Below are 23,409 nucleotides of genomic sequence, written 5' to 3' on the forward strand. Positions count from 1 at the left end.
TTAACTCTTTTAATATTTAACATATTCTAAGACCAGATCTAGTCCCTTTCTACTTTTGGTAGATCTACTCTGAACCTCCAGGACACTTGTGACGTGTACCATCCATGAGTCAGTAATATATTGTGTCATTTCTTGTTGTTATTCTACTTCTTACTAGATTGGGACCTTCATGAGGCCGGGGCTGTACCTTGGATGGTGCTGCTCTCCCAGGGTTGTCCTGGAGGGCGGGCCCAAGCATCCCTTCCTCACAGCCACCCGAGATGGTGCAAAAATTATGCCTTTAGGATCCCGAACTTCCAAAGCCCCAGACTTGGTTTCTCCATTCTTCTAATGCAGCAAGGCTTAGAGCCTGGGCACTTGGAGTTCGGGACAAGGTGTAGCCTCATGCTGGACCATGGCCAATGTGGTTGCTGCTTTTGTGGAATCTCCCAGTTGGTGGTAGGATTCTAGGCAGTCAAACTGAACTATTTCATTTATTTATTTATGTATTTATTATTTTTGTAGTTGTAGATACACAGCATGCCTTTATTTTATTTGTTTTTATTTTTATGTGGTGCTAAGGATTGAACTCAGTATCTCACATGTGCTAGGCAAGCACTCCGCACTGAGCTACAGCCCCAGCCCCGAACTGAACTATTTTCTACTTCCTTCTTTCAGTTTACTATTAAACCACTGGATAAGAAAATCGATGTCTTCAAATTTAACTCCTCAAAACTTCGTGTTAATAAGCTGGTAAGTTGAGATCCTGATTTCCATTACTGATAATATAGTTTGAGAAATTGAATTTTGGAGGGGGCGGTGGTACCCCAGGGTTGACCTGTTTTTTTTTTTTTTTTTTAGTTATAGATGGACACAACACCTTTGTTTTATTTACTTACTTCTATGTGGTGCTGAGGATTGAAACCCAGTGCCTCACACATGCTAGGCAAGGGCTCTACTCTACCACAACCCCAGCCCCCAGGGTCACTTTTCTACTGAGCTACATCCCCAGCCTTTTTCATTTATTTTGAGACAGTACCCATGCTAAGTTGCTGAGGCTTACCTCGAACTTGGGATACTCCTACCTTGGCCTCCCAAGTTACTGGGATTACAGTCATGTTCCACTGTGCCTGACTTGAATGCTTTTTTAAAATGAGTATCAGAGTGACATCTCGTGAGGTATAAAATGATAACTCACTTAGTATACACCTTTCTCTTTGCCTGAACTTAGAGTCAAACCTAAGCCCCCCCCCCCAGTTCTGGGGGAGCTTTAACTCAGGACCTTGTGCATGTTGATATATACTATACCACTGAATTGTATCCCCAGTCCCAAACTAAGTTTTGAAAATGATTTTGTACTTCATATATATAAAAGGATAAGTATAATTATATATCAAGCATAAAGAATAACAAAATGATTACTATTACTCATGACCACATTTAAGAAATAATGCATTCCCAATACTGTGGACCTGTCATGTCACCTCCCTGCTGGGCTCTTCCTTCATCTTCCCCAAGGCTGATCACTATCCTGAGCTGTGTTGATTATCCTCTTGCTTTTTTCAGAACTTTATTTCATATATGACAAAAAATATATTCTATTAATAAGCTGTAAGTTGAGGTCCTGATTCCCATGTGAATAAGCTGGTAGATCTACTCTGAACCCCAAGTCCATTTGTGATGGGAATTTTATATATTTTTTAAGAAATTTATATAAATGCTGTCAACTATATATATTCTTCTGTCACTGGCCTTTTTTTTATTGTTGTTGCTCTTGGAGCTGGGAATGGAACCCAGGGCCTCATGCAAGCCAGGCAACCACTGAATTACATCCCCAGCAATTTTTATGTTTTGTTTTCAGACGGGGCTCACTAAATTGCTGAGGCTGGGCTGGCCTTGAACTTGTGAACAGTCTCCCAGCTTACTGGGGTTAAGGTGTGCACCATCTTGCCTAGCCTTATTGCCTTTTTTATACATTGTTCTTTGATATTTATCTATGTTGATGCTTAAAGATAGTCTGTTCATTTTCAATTCTGTATAGTACTCTATTATATGGATATATATATATATTTAAATATATTTAAATTTTCAGTTCTTCTATTAATGGACTTATGTACTGTTTTAGCAGACTGGTATAAACATTCTTGTCTCTGTTTCCTGGTACACGTGGGCAATAGTTTCTCTAGAGTCTAGAATATATGCATAGAAGTACAGGGCTTAGTATGTATTCAAATTAAAATTTATGACACATTTATTTCCATTTTTTTAGTACATTATAGTTGTACATAACATTGGTTTTTCAAAGAAGGTGAACTGAATAGATTTATAGACCCAATATCACTGAGACAGACTTCTTTTTGATTGATGTCCTCAATACTTATGTTATCTATCATGTTTAAAAAAATTTTTTTTGCCAATTTTGTACATATAAATTATATCTCAGTACCCTCTATCTTTTTTTTTTTTTTTTTTTTTTGGTGCTGGGTATTTAACCCAGGGCCTTGGCCTTGCAAGGCAAGCACTCTACCGACTGAGCTATCTCCCCAGCCCCTCTATCTCTTTTTTGTTGTTGTTCAGTACTCGGGGATCAAACCCGGGGCCTCACTCATTCTAGATAAGCACTCTGCCACTGAGTTATATCTCCAACCTTCAATGTCATGTCAGTTTGCATTTTTATAATTACTAATGAAGGTGAACATCTCTTCATATGTTTATTGGCTAATCTTATTTCCTGTTCTCTTCCATTCTTGTATTTTGTCTTCTGGCCAGTTTCTTGTTAGGTCATTTATTTTCTTTATTGATTATATCTTCTCCCAGTGTGTGTCTTGTTTTTCTTTCTTTTTTTTTTTTTTTAAATAATGTCATGACTAACAAAAAGTTGTGTTTTTTTTAAACTTTATTCTTTTTGGTGCTGGGAATTGAACGTAGAGGTGATTTACCACTGAGCTACATCCTCAGCCCTTTTTTATATTTTATTTTGAGACAGGGTCTCACTAAGTTTTTTAGAGGCTTGTTAAGTTACTGAGGCAGTCCTCCTGCCCCAGTGTCCTGAGTTGGTGGGATTACAGCTGTGTACCACCATGCCTGGCCTAACAAATTTTTAAATTATTTTTATTTTTCGTACCAGGGATTAAACCCAGGGACACTTAACCACTGAGCCATATCCCCGGCCCCAGCCTTTTTTTTTTTTTTTTTAATTTTGAGATAGGATATTGTCAAGTTGCTGAGGCTGGCTTTGAACTTGTGATCCTCTGCCTCAGCCTCCCGAGCCACAGGGATTACAAGCATGCACCACCATGCCTGGCTCTAACAAATTTTAAAAATTTTAATGCAAACAAATATAAAAATCTTTGCCTTAATTATTTGTGCTTGTTTGTGCCTTACTTGGCATCTCTTCTTTTCCTATGAGCATAAACATTATCTTCTATATTTTCTAATCACAATTTCAAGGACTTTATCTTTGCATTTAAGTTTTTAATCCTTCTGGAGTCAATTTTTGTGTATGGTGTGAGGGAGGGACCCCAACTAATTTTTTTTCCACATGAATAACCTTTTGTCCCAACCCGACTTACTGAATGAGCTTTCCTGCCCTTCCTAATCTGCAGAGCTATATCTTGGCTTAGGAGAGTAGGGTACGTCTAGAAGACATGATAAATTGTCCTTTCTTCCTCTCTTCACTTGTGGTTTTTACCTCTTAGCTGAGCCATCTTCATTTTGCAAGCCTACAGAGCTGAGAGCACTAGAAGCTGTCAGCAGTGCTTTGGCATTTCACTCCTTAGGTTTACTGCTACTCTTCAGAGGCTGTGATACTGTATCGTGACTGGTCTGATAGGCAGAAAAATAAATCTGTGGGTTTAACATTTCTCTTGCTCTGCACCCCCAGATTCTTCAGCTATGTATCGGGAACCACGACCTATTTATGAGAAGAAGGAAGGCTGATTCTTTGGAAGTTCAGCAGATGAAAGCCCAGGCCAGGGAGGAGAAGGCTAGAAAGCAGGTGAGCAAGACCTAATTTTAACTGATGATGTTGCTGCTTGGTCACTCTTGCCCTGGGAGGTAAGGCTGGTTGTGGGTTGATAGGGTCATTTGGCCATGGACATGCCTACTCCTATCTTATCTCTGTTGGATCTTTACTAGCTAATACCCAGTTGGTGGAATGTCAGCTTTAGAAATGAGCAATAAATGCTAATAGCTCATCTAAAAGAAATATCTCTAGTCATTTCTACACTTAAGTGTGATTAACACAGGTTTGGATGAGGTAGCCAAGTGTTCTCTCATCTCTCCATCCAGCTAGCTAGCTAACTTTCTTTTTGCCTGTCTGTCTCCTTTGCCCGGACTTCTCCTTTTCTAATTAGATGGTGATGGAATACATGGCAGCATTTCAGTGCCTGCTGCTGGAATGCTAATTAGACTCTGGTCACACTTCCTCCCTGCAGGTCAGCCTGGGTGCACATCACCCACTGTGGGAGTTGCCAAGAGGGCTATCAGCCGACTGGACAAGCTGCATCGTTGTTTTCTACTCATAGACCTTCTCTACTCACCAGAATCCACACAACTAATTTGAGCCTTGCTGCTGAGAATATCAGTTGTTTTTGGATGAACTGCTAGATAGAGTAGTGGCAGCTGCAGTCGGCTGCCCTCTGGACTAGCAAGCTCAGAGGTGTAATAATTAGTCTGTGTGCTGCTCTCTGATTTGGGTACCCCAGAGAGCTGGCTTCCAGCCCTGGAATTTAATGTGAAATGCCCAGTTTGATCCAGTGGGCTGTCAGCTCTCCACTCTTTGCTTTCTGGGAGACTGGGTCATCGATGTACTCTTTGGGATGCTTTAAAGGTGATGAGATAGGTTTTGTTGGACAAAGAAATGCTCCTGAGCCAGCATAAGGTCAAAGTGGCAACTTTTAAGAAGAGCTCCCTTTGACCTCTTTCTCAGCAGAGCAAAGCTTAGAAGTGAGAGATTTGAAAATATAAAGGAGCATTTAGGCTTTGGGCCCTGACAAAAAATAGCATGAACACCCCTAGGCCTGTACTGCCTGTCGGACAGCAGAGGCATGTACCTGCATCTGGGTAACCAAAGGTCAGGGGACTTGACTGGTTGGAGGGCTCCACAACTCAGTAGAACAATGACTTTGGAGCTGGATCAGACAGTGTGTGACTCAGTTTTCTCTTCCATCAAGTGGAACTAATGATACTCTTCTCTTGTCTCAGACCAGAGGACATATTATGCCCGAAAGTCTTTGTAAGTGATAAACTGCTTTTCGGATGGGAAGTCCTTTATTATTGGGGTAGAGGTCTCAAGGAAAATATAGTGCTGGGAACCGAATGGGGCTGCCTGAGCAATTTTTTTTTTTTTTCAAGAGGAGGATAATAGAGATGGAAATTATAATACGATGGAAATTAGAGAACAAATTGGCCACGCTTCTCATTGACCTGCAAGAAGAAAATCAGAGAACTTACAGTATTTTATTACTTATCTTTGCATTATTCGTTTGAATTTCAGTGCTTTTTTTTTTTTTTTTTGACTTTGTATTTAGAAAATGCAGCAGCCTACTAGTGGGGCATTGTGGCACAGGTCTGTAATCCCAGCGACTTGGGAGGCTGAGGTGGGAGGAACACAAGTTAAAGGCCAGCCTGGGCAACTTAAGGAGACCCTGTCTCAAAAAAAAAAAAAAAAAAAAGAGCTAGGGATGTAGCTCAGTGGTAGAGCACCCTGATGTTCAACAGCAGTAACACAAAAAAAGGAAGAAATATTTAAAAAAAATTTTTTTTAGTTGTAGATAGACACAATACCTTTTTTTTTTTTATTGATTTACTTTTATGTGGTGCTGAGGATCGAACCCTGTGCTAGGCAAGTACTCCATCACTGAGCTACAACCCCAGACCAAGAATCCTGTACTACTAGAGTTTGGGATAAGATTAAAGTAAGAAGGTAGTAATGAAACGTGCCTTCATTATTTAAGGAAGAAGATGGTGCAGTGGCCACTCTGGCTTCCGCTTCTGGGCTCAGTTCACAGCCTGGGATCACAGAAATGGTGCTGTCCTAGTCTTGTTCGCCTTATTAAGCTCAGCAGGTAGCCCAATTAACACAGTGATCCAGAAGACAAGGGAGGTGGCAGTGGCTTTGTATCGTTGCCTTAAGGTTGGGGGCTGTGTTCCCTGCCTGGCTCAGAAGTTGCCTCTGCACGGGGCTCTGTGGAGCTGTGCTGTGGCTGCTGCAGCTTCCACCTGTGAAATAGTTGCGTGAGCCATTGATGCTTGACACCTGGGTCCATTTTCTCTGTGGGCCAGGCAGGAGCAGAGTTGTTGTGGGTGAAATCACAGCTGTGTGAAGGGTCTGTGTGGATTAGAAATGGTGAGGTGGCTCATCGGAGAGGAGAGCTGCTCCATCTCAGGGAGGGGGAACCTGCGTCACAAACCACCACCACAGGGCAGAGCCACAGGAGGTTTCCCAACTAATGAGCATTGCAAGGTCGCCATTGCAGGGCACTTTGTGTAAGAACGTTCTCTGTCCAGGTGGAGACCAAGCTTGGTTTTTTGTCGTTTCTTCATTTGTTTGTTCACTACTAGAATTTTTTTCAAGGTACACAGCTTTCAACTCTGCAGCTGGTTTAGAAGTGACAGAGAGCAATGATTAAGATTGCCAAAAGTGAAGAGATTGGTCCGCGAAGGAGAGGCTCTAGAGGCTGGGCATTCTTGGGTTGCTGGAACATTGTGACTCAGTGCCTGCTCTCGTTCACCCCTCCAGATGGAGCGACAGCGCCTAGCTCGAGAGAAACAGATGAGGGAGGAGGCTGAGCGCACAAGGGATGAGTTGGAGAGGAGACTGCTACAGATGAAAGAAGAAGCGACCATGGCCAACGAAGCACTGGTGATTTCCTGAGGGTTGGGATCCAGGAGGTTACATGGGACTTCTGGAGTGGGGCCTCCTGGGGACTGTGAATTAGCACTGTTTGCTTTGATTTACTGGTCTTGAACTGCCTCAGCTTCCTGCACCTGACTTTATTTCGGCTTTTAAAAAGTCGATGCCTTTTCTTTCCACCTGTGTTGCCAGAAGCAGTTTTAGGTTGAGTTCATGAGCATCCAGACTCTGCTTTTATCATGAGATTACCTTCAAAGCAGCACTGTATGACTTTGGCATTACTGACATGCAGGGCCTCTCATCTGGGGCTGTCCTGTGCATTGAAGGATGGTTAGCATCGTCTACGTGCTAAATGCTAGTAATACCACCTTAACCTCCATTTGTGACAATCGAAAATGTCTCCAGGGCTGGGGATGTAGCTCAGTGATAGAGTGCCTGGTTAGCATGCACAAGGCCCTGGGTTCCTTCTGCAGCATTGCAAAGGAGGAGAAAATAAAAGGAATGTCTTCAGACGTTGCCATGTGCCCCAGAGTGATGGGGGACAGGGACAGAACCTCCTCTGTCTTTTTTGTTTTTTCTTTTCTTTTTTTTTTTTGGTACTGGGGATTGAACCCACAGGCACTTTTATCACTGAGCACATCCCCAGCCCTTCTTATTTTTTATTTTGAGACAGAGTCTCACTGAGTTTCTTAGGGCCTCGCTAAGTTGCCGAGGCTGGCCTTGAACTTGCTATCCTCCTGCCTCAGCCTCCGGAGTTGCTGGGATTACAAATGTGCACCACCATGTCCAGCCCTCCTTGATTTATTTCTTTTTGTTTTTTGGTGTGGTGGTGGTGTACCAGAGATTGAATCCAGGATCACTCAACCAACCCTGAGGCACATCCCAACCCTTTTTATTTAAGTCGGGGTCTTGTTTAAGTTGCTTAGGGCCTTGCAAAGTTGCTGAAGCTGGCTTTGAACTTGTAGTCCTTTTGTCTCAGCCTCCCAAACCTCCTTTGGTTTTAAACCACTGATTTAAAGAGGAAGAAGAATAATGTTTAAGTTGTTTTTCTCCCTCATAAAGCGTCGGCCTTAGTTGAAGTTGGTACTCAAAAAAAGTACTCTTCTTGTTTCCCATGGATGGAGCCTGAAAGGCTCACCTAAATATTTGGGGGATGTGACATGTCATCTGTTGTAAGAGTGCTGCTGAGGGGACACTTGGTGACAGGGCCCAAGGAGTCCAAGACTGGTTCTTGCTGACCTGCATGTCCCAGGGCAGATCTGGTAGGAGGTCGGTACCCGTCCAGCTGAGCACACTCTTCTCTAGATGCGGTCAGAGGAGACAGCCGACCTGTTGGCTGAAAAGGCCCAGATCACTGAGGAAGAAGCCAAGCTCCTGGCGCAGAAGGCTGCAGAGGCAGAGCAGGAGATGCAGCGCATCAAAGCCACAGCCATTCGGACAGAGGAGGAGAAGCGCCTGATGGAGCAGAAGGTGCTGGAGGCTGAGGTCCTAGCACTGAAGATGGCTGAGGAGTCAGAGAGGAGGTGAGGAGGTGGCCTGGGAATTTGGGCCTGGCAAAGGGGCTCGGTCCTAACCCTGCTCTGAGGCAGAGCTGGGCAGCAGCCGTGCTCAAGTGACTTCTCCATTGTGGGACAAGGATGGGGACATTCCTTCCTGGACAGGGGTTGGGACTGAAGCCGTTGGAAGGACCTCTGTGGCCCTGCATCTGTGATAAACCCCTGTCTCTCTGATAATCATGTTTGCAAGGGAACCTCTGAACATATCCTGACTGCTTTTAGTCAAGGAAATAAGAAAAGACATCTTTTTGCATTAAAAAAAAAATGTGGTTCTTTCCCCCTTTTCATTTGGGGGGCTGGTGGTGGTGGTGTGTGGGGAAAATAGTGGTTATTTACCTTGAAAGGGAAACTAGGTATCTGGAGTTCCTGCAGCCTTCTTAGAAGATGGGGGTACGGGGAGGCAGGGTTCTCTTTGGGACCAGGATGCCTTCGCTTGTGACCAGGTTGGGAACTGTTGAAGAGAACTGTTGTTGTCTGCACTTCTCAGAAACTATTCTAGGATCTGGATTGTTCTGCAGCCTTCAGATACACACTGGCACATTCCCCACAGCATCTGGCTCTGTTGACTTAGAACACTTGAATTTGACTTTTAAGCACCAAGGTGCACTCACTACCGTTTTCCTCCTCACTCTTTGCATGTCGTCTTGGGAATATGGTTCCTGGTTGCCTGCCCTGTCCTGGCCCCTTTCTTTCTGTGTTAGGTCACATCTGCTGGGAGTGTTGCATGTCGGTCTGCGTCCCCACACATGCTGCACCCAGCCTGTGTCCTATCGGGTAGGGATCTGCACCAGGAAGGAGTTGCCCTCAGTGGCAGGTTTGGTCTTCCTGTCTGAGGAAAGTGGGTGCTTTACTTACAGAAAGAAGCACTCTTTCCTATTTTGCCCTTTATGGTCCAGTATGAGACTTTTGGGGAAAAAAACAAAAACCAAAAAAACACGACTTTCACTCTTCTGTGCACTTCCTTTGCCCAGCCCACTCTCAACCAGAAACAAGCAGAGGGTGTGTCTCACCCCTCCCCATCTTCCCACCTTCCTCTGTCTCCACCTATTACAGGTTTCATTTTGAGATGGGATCTCACTGTGCTGCCCAGGGTGGCCTTGAACTCCCAGGCTCAACTGATCCTCCTGCCTCAGCTTTCTGAGTAGCTGGGACTACAGGCACGTGCCCATCTGGCTTGCAGAGCTCCTTGTTTGTCTCTTCTCCCCACCAGCTTCTCTTCGAGTCTAGGGTTACCAATTGAAATGTGTAATAACCAGGAATGTTGATCTTGCTTTGGGAGTTCTGACTTCCTGTAAAAGTCTCCTTCCTGTTAGCCGTGTTTGCCTTGTCAGGTGTTATCCTCGGAGTTAACCCAGGTCCCTCCTCTCCAAGGATTGGGTGAGAGCAGGGGTATGCTCTTTCCACCTGTCCTTTTCTGTGGAGCTGACATCTCCTCTTTTCTTTGCAGGGCCAAGGAGGCAGATCAGCTGAAGCAGGACCTGCAAGAAGCACGTGAGGCAGAGCGAAGAGCCAAGCAGAAGCTTCTGGAAATCGCCACCAAGCCCACATATCCGGTGAGCCTGGTGGAGGCTGTCAGCCTATGACTGCTTTAGAGTCCCCGTGATTTTCTGTTGCTCCCATCCCTTGGCTCACTGACAGTGCCTTCAGGGTGACTATTCAAGTGAACACATGATAGAATACAGTCAGGGGTGGGCTTTTGGCCTTGGACTAGTCATTTACCTCTCTGATTAGCTAGATAACCACATAAAAGTCAATAACCTAAATTACCTAGATAATGGGCAACAGGACCTTCTCCAGCTCAGGAATGTACCTCAGAGTGAATTATTGCCATGCAAGAACCAGCTGCCAACCTCAATTTTGGGACAGGGAGGCAGACTTCTGCTAAATGGGGTCACAAAATAAATAGAAGCTGCTTCCCTTCCTTTCCTCCGTGCATTCTTCTCAGCAAACTTTCTTTTTTTTTTTTTTTTTTTTTGCGGTGCTGGGGATTGAACCCAGGGCCTTGTGCTTGCAAGGCAAGCACTCTACCAACTGAGCTATCTCCCTAGCCCTCAGCAAACTTTCTTGCATTCCTGTTCTCTGTCCACATCATACCATGCATGTGGAAATCTACATCCAGACAGATGTGCACAGGCATCTAGAATACAGCCTAGCCCAGGAGGCAGGAGAGGCTCAGGATAGCATCTGAGCTGAGTCTTGGAGTGGGAGCAGGGACTATCCTGGTGGAAAAGAGATGATAGAATGTTCTAGGCAAGAGCGCAGATGCACCCACAACACAAATACACGGCCTATTCACATACATGGCACCAACATACACACTGCACCTTCATGCACACAGCACACATACACACTTTGTGTGCACATTCACAGTACGTTCACACACAGCACAGATACATAAGAGGCATAAGCTGTGGGGCACAAGAGGCATAAACTGCCCAGGGTTTGGGGTGGGGGACATGGAAGCAGTTTGCTGTTATCTTTTATTATGTAACAACCCACTCTAAGCCAACTATGTGGTTCAAAGAGCCATTCATTATACCTCTCATGACATGATGGATTGATTGGACCCAATGTCTTCTCTCAGGTTGTCTCAGGTGGTCACAGGTGACACTGAGACTGGGGTCACCTTGAGGGCTCAGCTTGGCCATACAGCAGAGATGCGTGTGTTTAAAACATACATTGGGGCAAGCTATATACAATTTTGTAAGAGCTATATACCTCTTAGCAATAAATCCTGGAGGAGATCATCCATATCGGTGTTTAAATCACATTTTGTTGTATGGATGGGTTGTAATTCATCTAACCAGTCCCTTATGGATGTATACTTAGTCTTTTTCAATATCCCTGAATGCAAATCTTTGTTCATACATGTGTGGCCATATTGGTAGAATAAATTCTTATAAATAGAGCTGTGGTCAGATGTTCAGTTTTGGTATCCTTCAATGAGGTTGTGCCAGTTTCTGCTCTCTCTGGTGATGTGGCAGCCAGTGCTTATCCTTTCTGGAATTTTTTACGAAGAATAACATATGTATAGAGATGTGCCCAAATTGTGTCTGTACATGATGAATTTTCATAGAACACACCATGTACCCTGCATTCAGATCAGAAAGCAGAATGTCCCTGCGACCCCAGAAGCCCTCCTAAACACTACTTCTGACGTTCTCCAGACACCCTGCCTCAGGCCTTGTTATTGGCACAGAAGAACATTCTGAGGCTCTGCTCTTTCCCAGACACCATCCTAGACTCAATAAAGGATCCAAGGATGAAAAAGAGGCAGATCCTACCCACAGGAAACTTGCAGACAATAGAAAAGAGAAGACACAGCCAAAAAAAGAATCTTCCAGGGCGGAATTATGAAAAGGCCTATTACAGAACTGCAGCCACAGTGTCAAGAGACAGCATAGTGAGAGATAGAAGAATTTAAGAAAGGCCTTGAGAGAGCAATGGGGCGTAAGGAGAAGTGACACAGGCAGGCAGGAAGAGTACAGAGATGGGAAAGCAACATGGCTCAAGGGACAATAAACAGTACCATTTACAATTTAGTAGGGTGAATAGAAGGAGAAGCTAGAGAGGTAGATTGGGGCCATATTTTAGGAGACTCTTTGCTCTGGAATGAGAAAGTCCTAAACCAGATCTAATGGCTTCAGTCTGTACTTTAAGCCTTCCTCTGGCTCTGTTTTCTGAATCTAAACCCCTTGAGAAGCTGGCAGAGTCTGGTCTGGGCCAGTTTCCTGCCTGTCTCCCCATATAGGCTCTACAAGTGCCCGGCACTCTGGCTGGACACTCTCTGCCTTACCCACTGAAGTGCCTCTCACCTGGCACCCTTCTCCTTCTGGCATGTTCTCTGATTCCAGCAGAAGCAGCATTTCTTCTCGCACACCTCCTCCAGCCTCTTTGGCCTCAGTTCCCTCCCTGGCTACAGTGTTTACCTTATTTAACTGTGAGGATTTGTGGACACATCTGTTTCCTGAACAAGACCTGCAGCTGCTCAGAGCCAGGGATGCTGTCTTGTTCTCTGTGTCTCCAGCTCTTAGCACAGGGCCAGGGAGTTTCCTAAATGAAAAAGTGAGTTTGTATTTGATTTAACTGAGTATGAGGACAGTCATGCGAGGGAAGAGGGGTGATTTGCCTGTCTTTGGGACCATTCAACTGACAGCATCAAATGCCAAGGGTTTGTTCTTGTATAACCCAAACCTCCTAATTTGAGCTTTCTCATTGATAGCCTATGAACCCAATTCCAGCACCGTTGCCTCCTGACATACCAAGCTTCAACCTTATCGGTGACAGCCTGTCTTTCGACTTCAAGGATACTGACATGAAGCGGCTTTCCATGGAAATAGAGAAAGAAAAGTATGTAGCCTCCATGCCCTGCTTGGGGCAGCCATGAACAAGAGTGAGTGAATATGAGCCTTGGGACACAAAGGGTTACTGTGGCAGCCTGTCACTAACTCCTGCAAAGGTTTGCTCTGTTGTCACCCATTGGAGGATGAGTTTCCTAATTAGAAATTAAAGACGACAGATCAGCAGTCAATATTACAGGATAAAAATAACACTTGATTGGTAGCCTGGAATTTATAGTGGCTCAAAACCTTGACTAAAGAATAGGACTGGCCAGGCACAGTGGCAAAAGGACCCGGGATGTAACTCAGCAATGGAGCATAGTATGTGCAAGGCCCTGAGTTCAGTCCTTAGAACTGCAAAAGAAAACCAGAATCAGAACAGGCCTAGTTCTTCCAGGGTCTCCAAGTCAGACTGCTGCTCTTCCTTTCCTACTAGACTATGGTTTTCTCCTGGTCGTAATCTCCAGTGACTAGGATCTGTGTTGGTTTCCATGTCAGAACAGACAGGAGAAGAAACTGGCTGAAGGCGCGGGAAAGCCAGTGGCCAGAAGGGGCCAGCTGTGCTTTATTGAGCAGCCCTGAGTGGAGTCTGGGCATGACCTGACCACAGCAGCTTCTGCCAAGCTGCCTTGCACTTAAACACCATGTGGCACTGTTGGAAGGTGGGGCCCAACCTTCTAAAACCTGCACACTGGTGATGTGGTTTCAGGACATGAATTTTGGGGAGTCACAGACATTTATGGTCAGTGGAAGTACATCAGAGATGGAGAAGGGTCCCACTGCACAGGACGTCTAAGTGAGGCCCCCCTCATTCCCAGAACTGGAGCTAACTGGTTAATGATGCCACAGCTGTCAGGGAACAATTACAATAGCTACCACACTATCAGGTTTTTTGAGATTTTTGTGTCATTTAATTCCTGCTAACTAACAAACATCACACTGACATCAAAGGTTTTAGTGTTCTCGTTTTATAATGACTTGGTTTAATGAGCTCACCCAGCATCACACAGCTGGAGAAGAAGACCAGTGGTCAGAAACCCTCACCCACATGTGACAGCCTCAGAATAAGCCTCTGGGAAAGTGTCACCATGAAGTCCAGTGTGGGCTACTGTGAGCCAGGCTCTGTTTCTCTTTGATTCTTCATATTGAGGGGACAGCAAAGAAGTCAGTGACCCAGAGCCCCTTGTGGGAGCATCTGCAGTCTGCACTCCTTTCACCCTTGTCCAGCTGTGCATATTTATGTGGTTGTGATCCATGTGAGGCTACATCCTGTTCTGTGTCCTGCTTTTTTATAGTTTGTATTTTCTTACTGTCTTAGTGTATTTGGGCTGCTATAACAAAATACCTGAGGCCAGGTGACTTATAAACAAGGAAATTTATTTCTCACAGTTCTGGAGGCTGGGAAATCCAAGATCAAGGCACCGTCAAACGGAGTCTGATGAGACTGCTCTTCCTGGTTCACAGGTGGTGCCTTCTTGCCTTGTTCTCACATGGTGCACTCTCATGTACCAGAGGGCTCTCTGGAGTCTCTCATGTAAGGACACAAATCGCATCATGAGGTGCCACCCTTATGACCTAATCACTTCCCAAAGGCCCCACCTTCCAGCACCTTCCCACTGGTGATCTGGTTTCAGGACATGAATTTTGGGGAGTCACAAACATTCATTTTGTGTGTGTGTGTGTCTATTAATCTTTGTCTGTCTGTCTGTCTGTCTATCTATCTATCTATCTATCTATCTGTCGTGCTGGGGATTGAGCCCAGGGCCTGTAGCACTTATTACCCTTGGCACGTTGGCAGAGTCCATCTTCTAGCCATAGGTATCCCTTCAGAAGTTTCCTTCACGTATGTGTTGCATAGTTTTCCAGACCTGATCACTGGACACTTCAAAGGCAGTTTCTAGATTTTTACCAGCTTACATACTGTTGCTCAGTGTATCTCCTTGCGGGTGAGGGTAGAGATCTTCCTCTCCTGGTGTTGGCTGAGTGAGCTTCTGTCATCTTTAGGAGAGGAAGTCAGAATAAGTGGGGTATCATGGTCTATCAGAAGAGGTCATTTGAATTACTTCTCCAAGAAGGGCTGAGACAAGGAGTGTTTTGGGTGCCAGGAATCTTGTTTTTTTTGTACAAAACTAAAAACTATCTATGACAAATAGTAATGGTAGAGCACTCTATCAGAATTTATAGAGGGCTTTCTTTCCTATACTTTTTGTGTGTGTGTGGTACTGGAGATTGAACCAAGGGGCACTTTACCACTTAGCTATATCCCCAGCCTTTTTAATTTTTAAAATTTTAAGGCATGGTCTCACTAAATTGCTGAGACTGGCCTGGAACTTGGAATCTCCTGCCTCAGCCTCCTTAGTTGTTGGGATTATAGATGTGTACCACTATGCTAAGCTATGTATTTTCTTTAATCTTGACCATAGCTCTGTAATCATTCCAATTTTATCAATGAGGAAAGAGATTCATAGCATAAATAAAACAGCTCCCATTGCTGTCCTATGAATGACCTCAGACCCTGGTCAAGCAACTTGTGGGTCATGAACCATCTTACCCGTGCGTCTGTGTTTGCCCAAGCTGTGATACCCAATGTCCTCTTGCCTGCAGAGTGGAATATATGGAGAAGAGCAAGCATCTCCAGGAGCAGCTCAATGAGCTCAAGACAGAAATTGAGGCCTTGAAACTAAAAGAGAGGGAAACAGCTTTGGACATTCTGCACAACGAGAATTCAGACAGAGGCGGCACCAGCAGCAAGCACAATACCATTAAAAAGGTACCCAGTCTCTTGGCTTTTACTGATCAGGACATTCATTAATGAAATGTGAGGTTGGCATCTGGTTTCCTCAGGAGGCAAGTCATTAGACTGTTGTCATTTTTTACATGTACTTAGTTGAGGAAATTTTTCAACTCCTGCCAGAAAGGAAATTTAATCTACCATCGACCATGAACCCATTGGCTTGATGGAAGTGGAACTTGTGTTAAAAGCTTTGATGAGATGAATCCCTGTTAGAAGATGGGTTTTGATTCATCATTGAGCACTAAGCGGTTCTGTCTTTTAAGCCAAGGGGAGTTATGCCCAGGGAGCTGCCTAGCTAATGAGAAGGCACAATGAAGAATGGAGTCCCCTCTAGTCTTTTTGCGTTTGTAAGTGGCAGGGACTCGATTGAGAAACCATATTCTGAATTTCCAGCTTTTTTCATACTTGAAGTATCTAGGAGAACATTAGTGTTTTTAAAAAAGAGGCCTCACAGTAGCCTTTCTTCTTTGCCTGATATTGGGAGCTCTCAGTATTTTAGCTACTTAGAAGTTAAATTCCTTATGTATTATCAGCCCTCATACAGGCAAAGCAGAAAGGTCTTTACTGGCCAGTTGATGCTCTGTTTTTAACTGATAGCCCAGGACCAGGTTATACCTATAAAAGAGGTGTATGGATTCCTTTTATTATTATTATTTTTTTAGTATTATTATTATTTTTTGTACTGGAGATTGAACCCAGGGGTACTTTACCACTGAGCTATATCCCCAGGCCTTTTTTATTTTTTGTTTTGAAATAGGGTCTGACTAAGTTGCCTAGGACCTCGCTAAATTTCTGTGGCTGACCTCAAACTTGCAATCCTCCTGCCTTAGCCTCCCAAGTTGCTGGAATTTGGGGCATGAGCCACTGAGTCCAGCTTAAAATAGGTGTTATTAAGAGAAGACTATTTATTGAATTTAGATGATCTTAGAGTTCTTTAAGTTTTATTCTTTACCTTTAAAATGTTCTCTAAAATGGTCTCCCAGTTTAAGGACTGTCTCTGCTTTCAGTGGTTAAGCTGTGACTGAACCTGCCTGTCGTCATCGTAGGGAACTCCCACTTCTCTCTAATGACTTCAGTTACAATTGGCACTAGGTAGAGAATTACTTTTAATAGCATAACCTAGAAGGAAAGGCATTTCTACATTCTATGTTCTTTCCTCTGGTTTCTATCCTTTCTTGGATTTCCCTTCTAAATCAGTGATTAAAGTGATTTACTTTTTTGTGTGTGCGGTGCTGGGGATTGAACCCAGGGCCTCATGCATGCCAGGCAAGCGCTCTACCACTGAGCCATGACCCCAGCAAGAATAAAGTTGTTAAACAGTTAAAAGGAGGCCTCTACCCTAAGCAAGGAGGTAAAACGATGATTGGGCCTGTGAGCTGGTCCACCTTTGAGAGAGCTTCCTCAGACCCCACCCCACACCCTTGTCACCTGGGCACCGAGAGCAGTCTCCTCTTTGCCGCTGCCGTAGTGAACTGGACCTTCAACCACAAGAACCTGGAGTGCCGAAGCTGGAGAGACATGTTTTCGAGCCATTAAAACAAGCGAAGTCACTTGTCATTATTTCAGGCCTATCTGAGCATTTTGCTAATGGCACATGTGGCATTGTTGATATCACAGGGTATGTTTTTGTTTTTCTTCATTTTATTTTGCTGGTTTAGCCTCAAGCCCAAGGCAGAAGACCTATCTGCATTTGAGCCCTCAAAGTAGGTTATTCCCAGGTACTCTGTCTGTGGTGATGGTTCTGCCCTCTGTGATACTAACCCATGCATGAGCTTGCCTGTCTCTGTCCTCGGGCCACCTGGAGCCCTCCTGAGGGCAGGTGGGACCTGGGTCCTGGCCGCAGCATGCTTTTATCTGAGAGCAGGCATCCACCTTGTGGGCCAGTCCAGCCTCTAGCGCCCAGATGGCTGCCTTGTTCTGAAGAGCATGTCTCGGGACTGTAGGACGGTCGTTCTTCCCTCCTGTGTCACTGTTGGGCTGGGAAAGGTCATGGCTTCTTGTCCAGCCAGGTCTGTCTGAAAGCCCTTTTGTCTTGGTGATGTACTCCTTCGATAAATAACCCTAGCATGGAAATGGGGCCAATCCGGGTGCTTTCCAGACTCGTGTCTCTAACTGAAGATCCCAACCTGCCATGTGGTGGTACGCTCTGCAGGCCTGGAGTCACACCTTACAGCTTCTGGTCATGGAAGGGAGGGGTCACCCGTGCTCATTCATTTTCCTTTAGAACTTCCCTGTTCCGTACAGACCCCTTTTCTTTTTGAATGCAGCAACACAGAGCACAGGGGCTCATCTGTCAATCTGGTGGGCTATCTGTTCCATCTCAGCTCTAGAGGCAGCTTGGCTTCAGCTTCTGTGCAGTGTGGAGCGGGCTGTGCTCGGGGTGATCTCGCATTGGAACAGTCCTGTCACAGGCACCCAGAAGATAAGCCATCAGTGGTTGTTTAGTGAATTAATTGAATGATTGCTGCTTATTTTTCCAATGTCTAGGCAGTGGAGAGAATTAATTTTGTCCAGTAATAAAATAACATCCTGCCTCTGCTTCTCACCTCATCCTCAGTCATGCCCATGCCAGTGTGCCCAGCACCATCCGACAGGGATGTAGTATGTGTCCTTTAGAGTCCTCATTTAGTCAAGTAGAATAAGTTAATTGGAAAATTTCTACCAAAAATAAGATCTGGCATAAGATAGATCGTATTTATGGTCATTATCTTAGTAAGAGAAGTTAGCTATTAAAACCCCAGATAGATCTTTAATAAGATGGATGAGAGCTGTCAGTGGTTCCAGGAATCCATGGCACGAACCTGATTTGGGTGTAACTTGAGCCCTAACTGATTTCAAGGACTATCTCTTTCATGTCCCACCTTGGTGTTGATATTCTGACATGCAGCAGTGTGTGTTCTGAGCAGGACAGTTACGACCAGCATTGGAATGGGCAGGCCAGGGGGATTTCTGTCCAAGTGGTGACCCCGTGCACCTATGGCACATCGGACCCACCCAGACACCCATCATGGTTTCTGAACTTTGGTTAACACAGGGGCAAACAGAAAATCATGATTCATTTCAGCCTGTACTTTCAGTTTTTCTCTGCATATGATCATACTGTTCACCTGAATATGATTTCATCTTCTTTTTGTAGTGATAAAGAATATTAGAGACAGGTTCTCACTGAATTATTTAGGGCCTTGCTAAGTTACTGAGGCTGGCCTTGAATTCACAATCCTCCTGCCTCAGCCTCCCAGCCGCTGGGATTACAGGTGTGTACCAATGTGCCCGGCCAGTTTCCTAAATTTTGACCATCAGTTCTTACTAAATTTTTATTAATAAACAAGTTAAAGTTTGATTTTTTTTAGTCAAACTTGTACAATTTCTAGAATATATAGTCAGGTCCCCCATAATGACATTTGGTCAATGGGGACTGAGTATTCAACTGTGGTCCCATAAGAGTGCATCACCTAGTGACATCATAGCAGTTTGTTTGTTTAAGCACATTCTATGATTTTCACTCAGGGACAAAGTTGCCTAACAACACATTTCTCACAATGTGTCTTCATCATTAAGCAATGTGTAACTGTATATGGAAGCATTCATTCATTTTTTGTTGTGAACTTGTTTTCAAAACAGATTGCCAGGCTCTAGTTAATCAAGAATTCTGTTTAATCAAGGGTTAATAAAATGTGGACTTGGCTTATTTATTTATTTGTGGTACTGGGGATTGAACTCAGGGGCACTCCATCACTTTTTTTTTTTTTTTTTTTAATTTTGAGACAGGATTTTGCTAAGTTGCTGAGGGTCTTATTAAGTTGCCAAGGCTGGTCTTGAACTTGTGATCCTCCTGCCTTAGGCTTCCAACTCACTGGGGTTACAGGTGTGCACCACCACAAATGGCAGACTGCCTTTTAATATGACTAGAGTTCTCTCAGCATCACTAGATTATATATTGGTAGTTTTTGCTGCACTTGAAGTTTGAGGCATGCTCCATTTTCTAGACTTTGGTGGTCCCTGTGGCAGGTGACCAGGTCTGATGACCCGCCAACTGCCTTTGCAATTCAAAGGTGGCTCCGTATTCTGGTCTGCTACAGTGTGAACTAATGCGAGCCTAGTGGAAGAGAAGTGCCACTTCAGGCTTTGGAAGCGTGAATACCTAGTTGTCAAAGGCAGAGTTCCATATAGAATATCTGGAGATGAGAGATGCACTGGAGAGTCTCCAGTGTCCTAAAAGCTTGTTAACCTGGATCCAAACCAGCCTGTTTTGGTTTTTATTCTGTTTTAGGGGTTTTCCACCTTAGATTTCAATGAAAGAATAAGACTCTCACCTACTGCAGTCCAGGTATATTCCTCCTCCTCGTTCAGAGGTTCAGTGTCCAGTATGGTCCAAGCAGTTCCCACGGGGACTGTGGAAAACTGAAGCTAATTCAGGGGTTACCACAATCCCTCAGGAATGCCGAAAGGCCATGCCAGCTGGTTGCTCAGGGTTTTACCACTGCTCCACCACTTCTTTTTCTATAGATCTTCCTCTCTTAAGAGTGTCCTCACCTGTAATGGATGAATAAAGCCAGGCACGGTGGTCCACACCTGTAATCCCAGCTACGTGGGAAGCTGAAGCAGGAGGATCACAAATTTGAGACCAGCCTGGGCAATTTAGTGAAACTACCTCCAAAAAACTGGGGCTGGGGAGGGAATATTCTTGGGCTGGGAAGCTCAGTGGTTAGAACACCTTGCCTAACATGCCCTGGGTTTGAACACCAGCACTGTAAAAAAAGAAAAAGAAAAGAAAAGGCAATTAAAAATAACCCTGTCCCCTATCTCCCCAGATGCTGGAGAGGTTAACGAGGGAATGCACACAAAGCACTTAATGCATAGGAAGGGCTTATCAATATATTAAAAAAAAAAAAAAAAAAGTGCTGTGAACCTGGGATGAGGGACAAAGGCCTTGTGGGCTGTACTACCACATTCGTGCCCTCCACTGGTGGTGAACATATTCATCCATTATATTAATTATTAATTGTATTAATTAATTGTCATGTGGTAGAGGTAAAAATTTTAAAAACCAAAATTAATTTTTGGTTTTTTAAAACCAAAATTAATTAATTTTACTGGTTCCTTCTTTACACACACACACACACACACACACACACACACACACACAATTTTTTCCTTTGGTACTGAGAATTGAACCCAGGGCACACTCTTAACCCTGAGCTACATCCCCAGCCCTTTTTATTTTGAAACAAGGTCTCACTCAGTTGCTGAGGCTGAGGCTGACCTCGAGTTTGTACTCCTCCTACCCCTTCCTCCCAATGGCTGGGATTACAGGAGTGGCCCACTCTACCAGGCTTTCTTCTGATATTTGAGTTGGTTTACAAGGATATACTTTTCTTCTGCTGATCTTACCTCCCCACATTTCCATTTTTCCAATTGATGATCCATGCCACTGGTTTGGGTTTGGCATTTCCATCTGACAACACTAGGAGTCAAAAGCTGCCCAGTGACTTGGGAGGCTGAGGCAGGAGGATCACAAGTTTGATGCCAGCCTCAGCAACTTAGCAAGGTCCTAAACAACTTAGTGAGATCCTGTCTTAAAATAATAAATAAAAAGGGTTGGGGATGTGGCTCAGTGGGTTTAATCTCCAGTACCAAAAAAACCCAAACCAAAAACCCCAACACACTGGGGAACCTGGATTCGTTTCGTTCTCAGAGGGAGCTACACATGTTTTTGGCATCGGCCTCTGAGCAAGGGAAGTTAGTCCAGCAGTCAGACTTGGGTGGTGTGGGGACACAGGATTCCTTGAGCCCGGAGTGCTTTGCCCTCAGATCCACAGTGCTAATGACAGGAGCTGTACTCAGGTGGTGTTTAGCTGTACTGCCACAACCTAGAGGCAAAAACATGGCCCCAGACCATGCACACTTCCTGGTCTTGCTGTCCTCTTCTTTCAAGAGACTGGTTTCAGTCTGCTGGTCCTGGGCTGGCCCAAGTTGCCAGCAAATAAGTGATCATTTTTGGGTCCATGGTCTCAGAGGGAGCAGAGGATTTCAAAGAAACCAACACATGAGAATTATGGGGTCATGAAGCTTAGAAAGCTTATTTTATTCGCTTTCTAATCAGCCCATCCAGGTCCAGCTGTGGTTTCCATTGAGGGAAGAGCAAGAACCAGAGGAGGCTTGACATTCATGGGAAGCTCAGCTCCCACTCCTGGATCAGGAAGACATAAAAGTCCAATGTCATCTTCAATTTCTGCCAAGTCCCCTTGGAGAGTCAGGGCTGGCGAAGTGAAGTAGAATACTTCAGACACTCGGGGAAGTGATAAATCACAGGGAGAGAGTGAATATGCGTGAAAGGCATCTCCCACAATTAAAACAAGCAGCCAGAGCCTCCCTGGTGACCTCTGGTGTACATCCCCAGCCTCGAAGATGGCTGCTAAGTGGTTGATGTTTACTATGTGGTTCATACATCCAGCCCTGCTTCTAACCCAGCGGGCCGAGGGGCCCTGCCTGCATTAGAAACTGGGCATTGTGTTGGTAGAGCATCCTTGGCCCTGACACAAAAGGCAGCAAACTGGCTCTTCAGCTCCAGAACCTTCCCTTTGTTGTTGTGTTCAAGGGAGGAGGGAAGAAAGGAGTGGGGACTGGGGCGAGAGCCACAGGAAGACCAGTTGTGGGCATTGCACACCCAGAAAAAATTTCAGTGGCCACCCAGGCTCTCTTAGCTCCTGGCTCTGTAGGAGCACATGGGAGGCATTAGTTGTCACTGGCTGATCTGAAGAGCGCTCCTCCTAGATGTGACACTGTGGGCCTCTCCCTGAAGGGGTTTCCTAAAAACATGCACACAGTTTTCTTGCTGGTAACTCTCTCAATAGAAAACTGTGTGTGTGTGTGTGTTCAGTACTGGGGATTGAGCCCTGGGGCACTCTGCCACTGAGCTACCTCCCCAGCCCTTTTTATTTTTTATTTTGAGACAGGGTCCAAGTAAGAGGCTGGGGCTTTGAACTTGGGCTCCTCTAGCCTCAGCCTCCCGAGTGAGTGGAATTAAAAGCATGCACCACTGTGCCCATCTCAATAGAAGATTCTACCGGCCTCTTTTCCAAAGGATGTCGAGCCAAGCCTGATTTTGGTCGGGAGGCTTTACTCAGTCAAGCAGTTGTTCTTTGGGAGGTGTTGAGCCTACAAACTGCCTTGCCGGCCTAGGGTATTTTATGACTTTGGAAGTGGCTGCGGCCATTATTGGGCCTTATTTGATGCAGTAAAACATCCCATTTGGCCCCTGGGCTCTGAAGATATGTTTCAGTGCAGTTCTCCATGGGCATCTGATTTGTTGCTGCCACAGTGGGAGGGAAGAGCCGGGATGCAAACTCATTCTGCGGGCTCGGGGTTCTGTTCTTATGAGCTTTGTCATGATTTCTCTTTCGAGATTGGCAATTTAAAAGTGACATCAGTATATCTGGGCCTGTTACCTAAGGCTCTTGCTTGGAGTGCTCAAGAGACACCGTTTAGCCTCCACCTGCCCAGTGAGGTGAATCAAGACTATTAGTCCATTTGTCAGATGGAAGGACAAAGTAGCAAAAGGCCCTCCCAGCGTCACAGGGGCAGCTGGAGACATGGGCAGGCACATTTCCAGGCATCTTTCTGCTACTTTAGGTCCCCGAAGGATTAATCCACAAAAGGGCCCCTGGATTTTCCTGGGCACATTTCTTTTTAGAGCTAATACCAAATTGGATTTGTTTGTTGGGATGGACGAGGCTTTTCATTCCACCTCTGTTTAGAAATAAGCACGCAGACAGCTCTCTCCCTGTGCGCATCACCAGATGGCATTTGGGTGCAAGCCGTCACTAGCAAGACTGCAGAAGAGCTTCATCTGGCCACTTTATAGCAGCAGCCCCCTTCAGCAGC

At 44.9% G+C, this 23,409-nt stretch overlaps 1 protein-coding gene across 6 annotated transcripts in view; it reads left to right on the top strand.

The window, feature by feature from the left end:
* Nf2 (NF2, moesin-ezrin-radixin like (MERLIN) tumor suppressor) overlaps positions 1-23,409 on the top strand; it is an 83,938-nt gene that overhangs the window by 52,041 nt on the left and 8,488 nt on the right. For 2 of the 6 annotated variants that reach the window (XR_007109785.1, XM_047560801.1), the window contains exons 9-16: positions 658-732; positions 3,863-3,976; positions 6,722-6,844; positions 8,141-8,358; positions 9,839-9,944; positions 12,614-12,741; positions 15,336-15,501; positions 17,184-17,243. Coding sequence is in view for 4 of the 6 variants with exons in the window: in XM_047560801.1 (XP_047416757.1) it covers positions 658-732; positions 3,863-3,976; positions 6,722-6,844; positions 8,141-8,358; positions 9,839-9,944; positions 12,614-12,741; positions 15,336-15,501; positions 17,184-17,219 (966 nt within the window). In the remaining 2 variants the exon portion in view is untranslated. Of the gene's footprint in view, positions 1-657; positions 733-3,862; positions 3,977-6,721; positions 6,845-8,140; positions 8,359-9,838; positions 9,945-12,613; positions 12,742-15,335; positions 15,509-17,183; positions 17,312-23,409 lie in introns of those variants that run through there. The other 4 variants (XR_007109784.1, XM_047560800.1, XM_047560803.1 and 1 more) reach the window with 3 other exon arrangements.

This window comes from Sciurus carolinensis, chromosome 8 (genome assembly GCF_902686445.1).
Source record: "Sciurus carolinensis chromosome 8, mSciCar1.2, whole genome shotgun sequence".
NCBI classification, from domain to species: domain Eukaryota; kingdom Metazoa; phylum Chordata; class Mammalia; order Rodentia; family Sciuridae; genus Sciurus; species Sciurus carolinensis.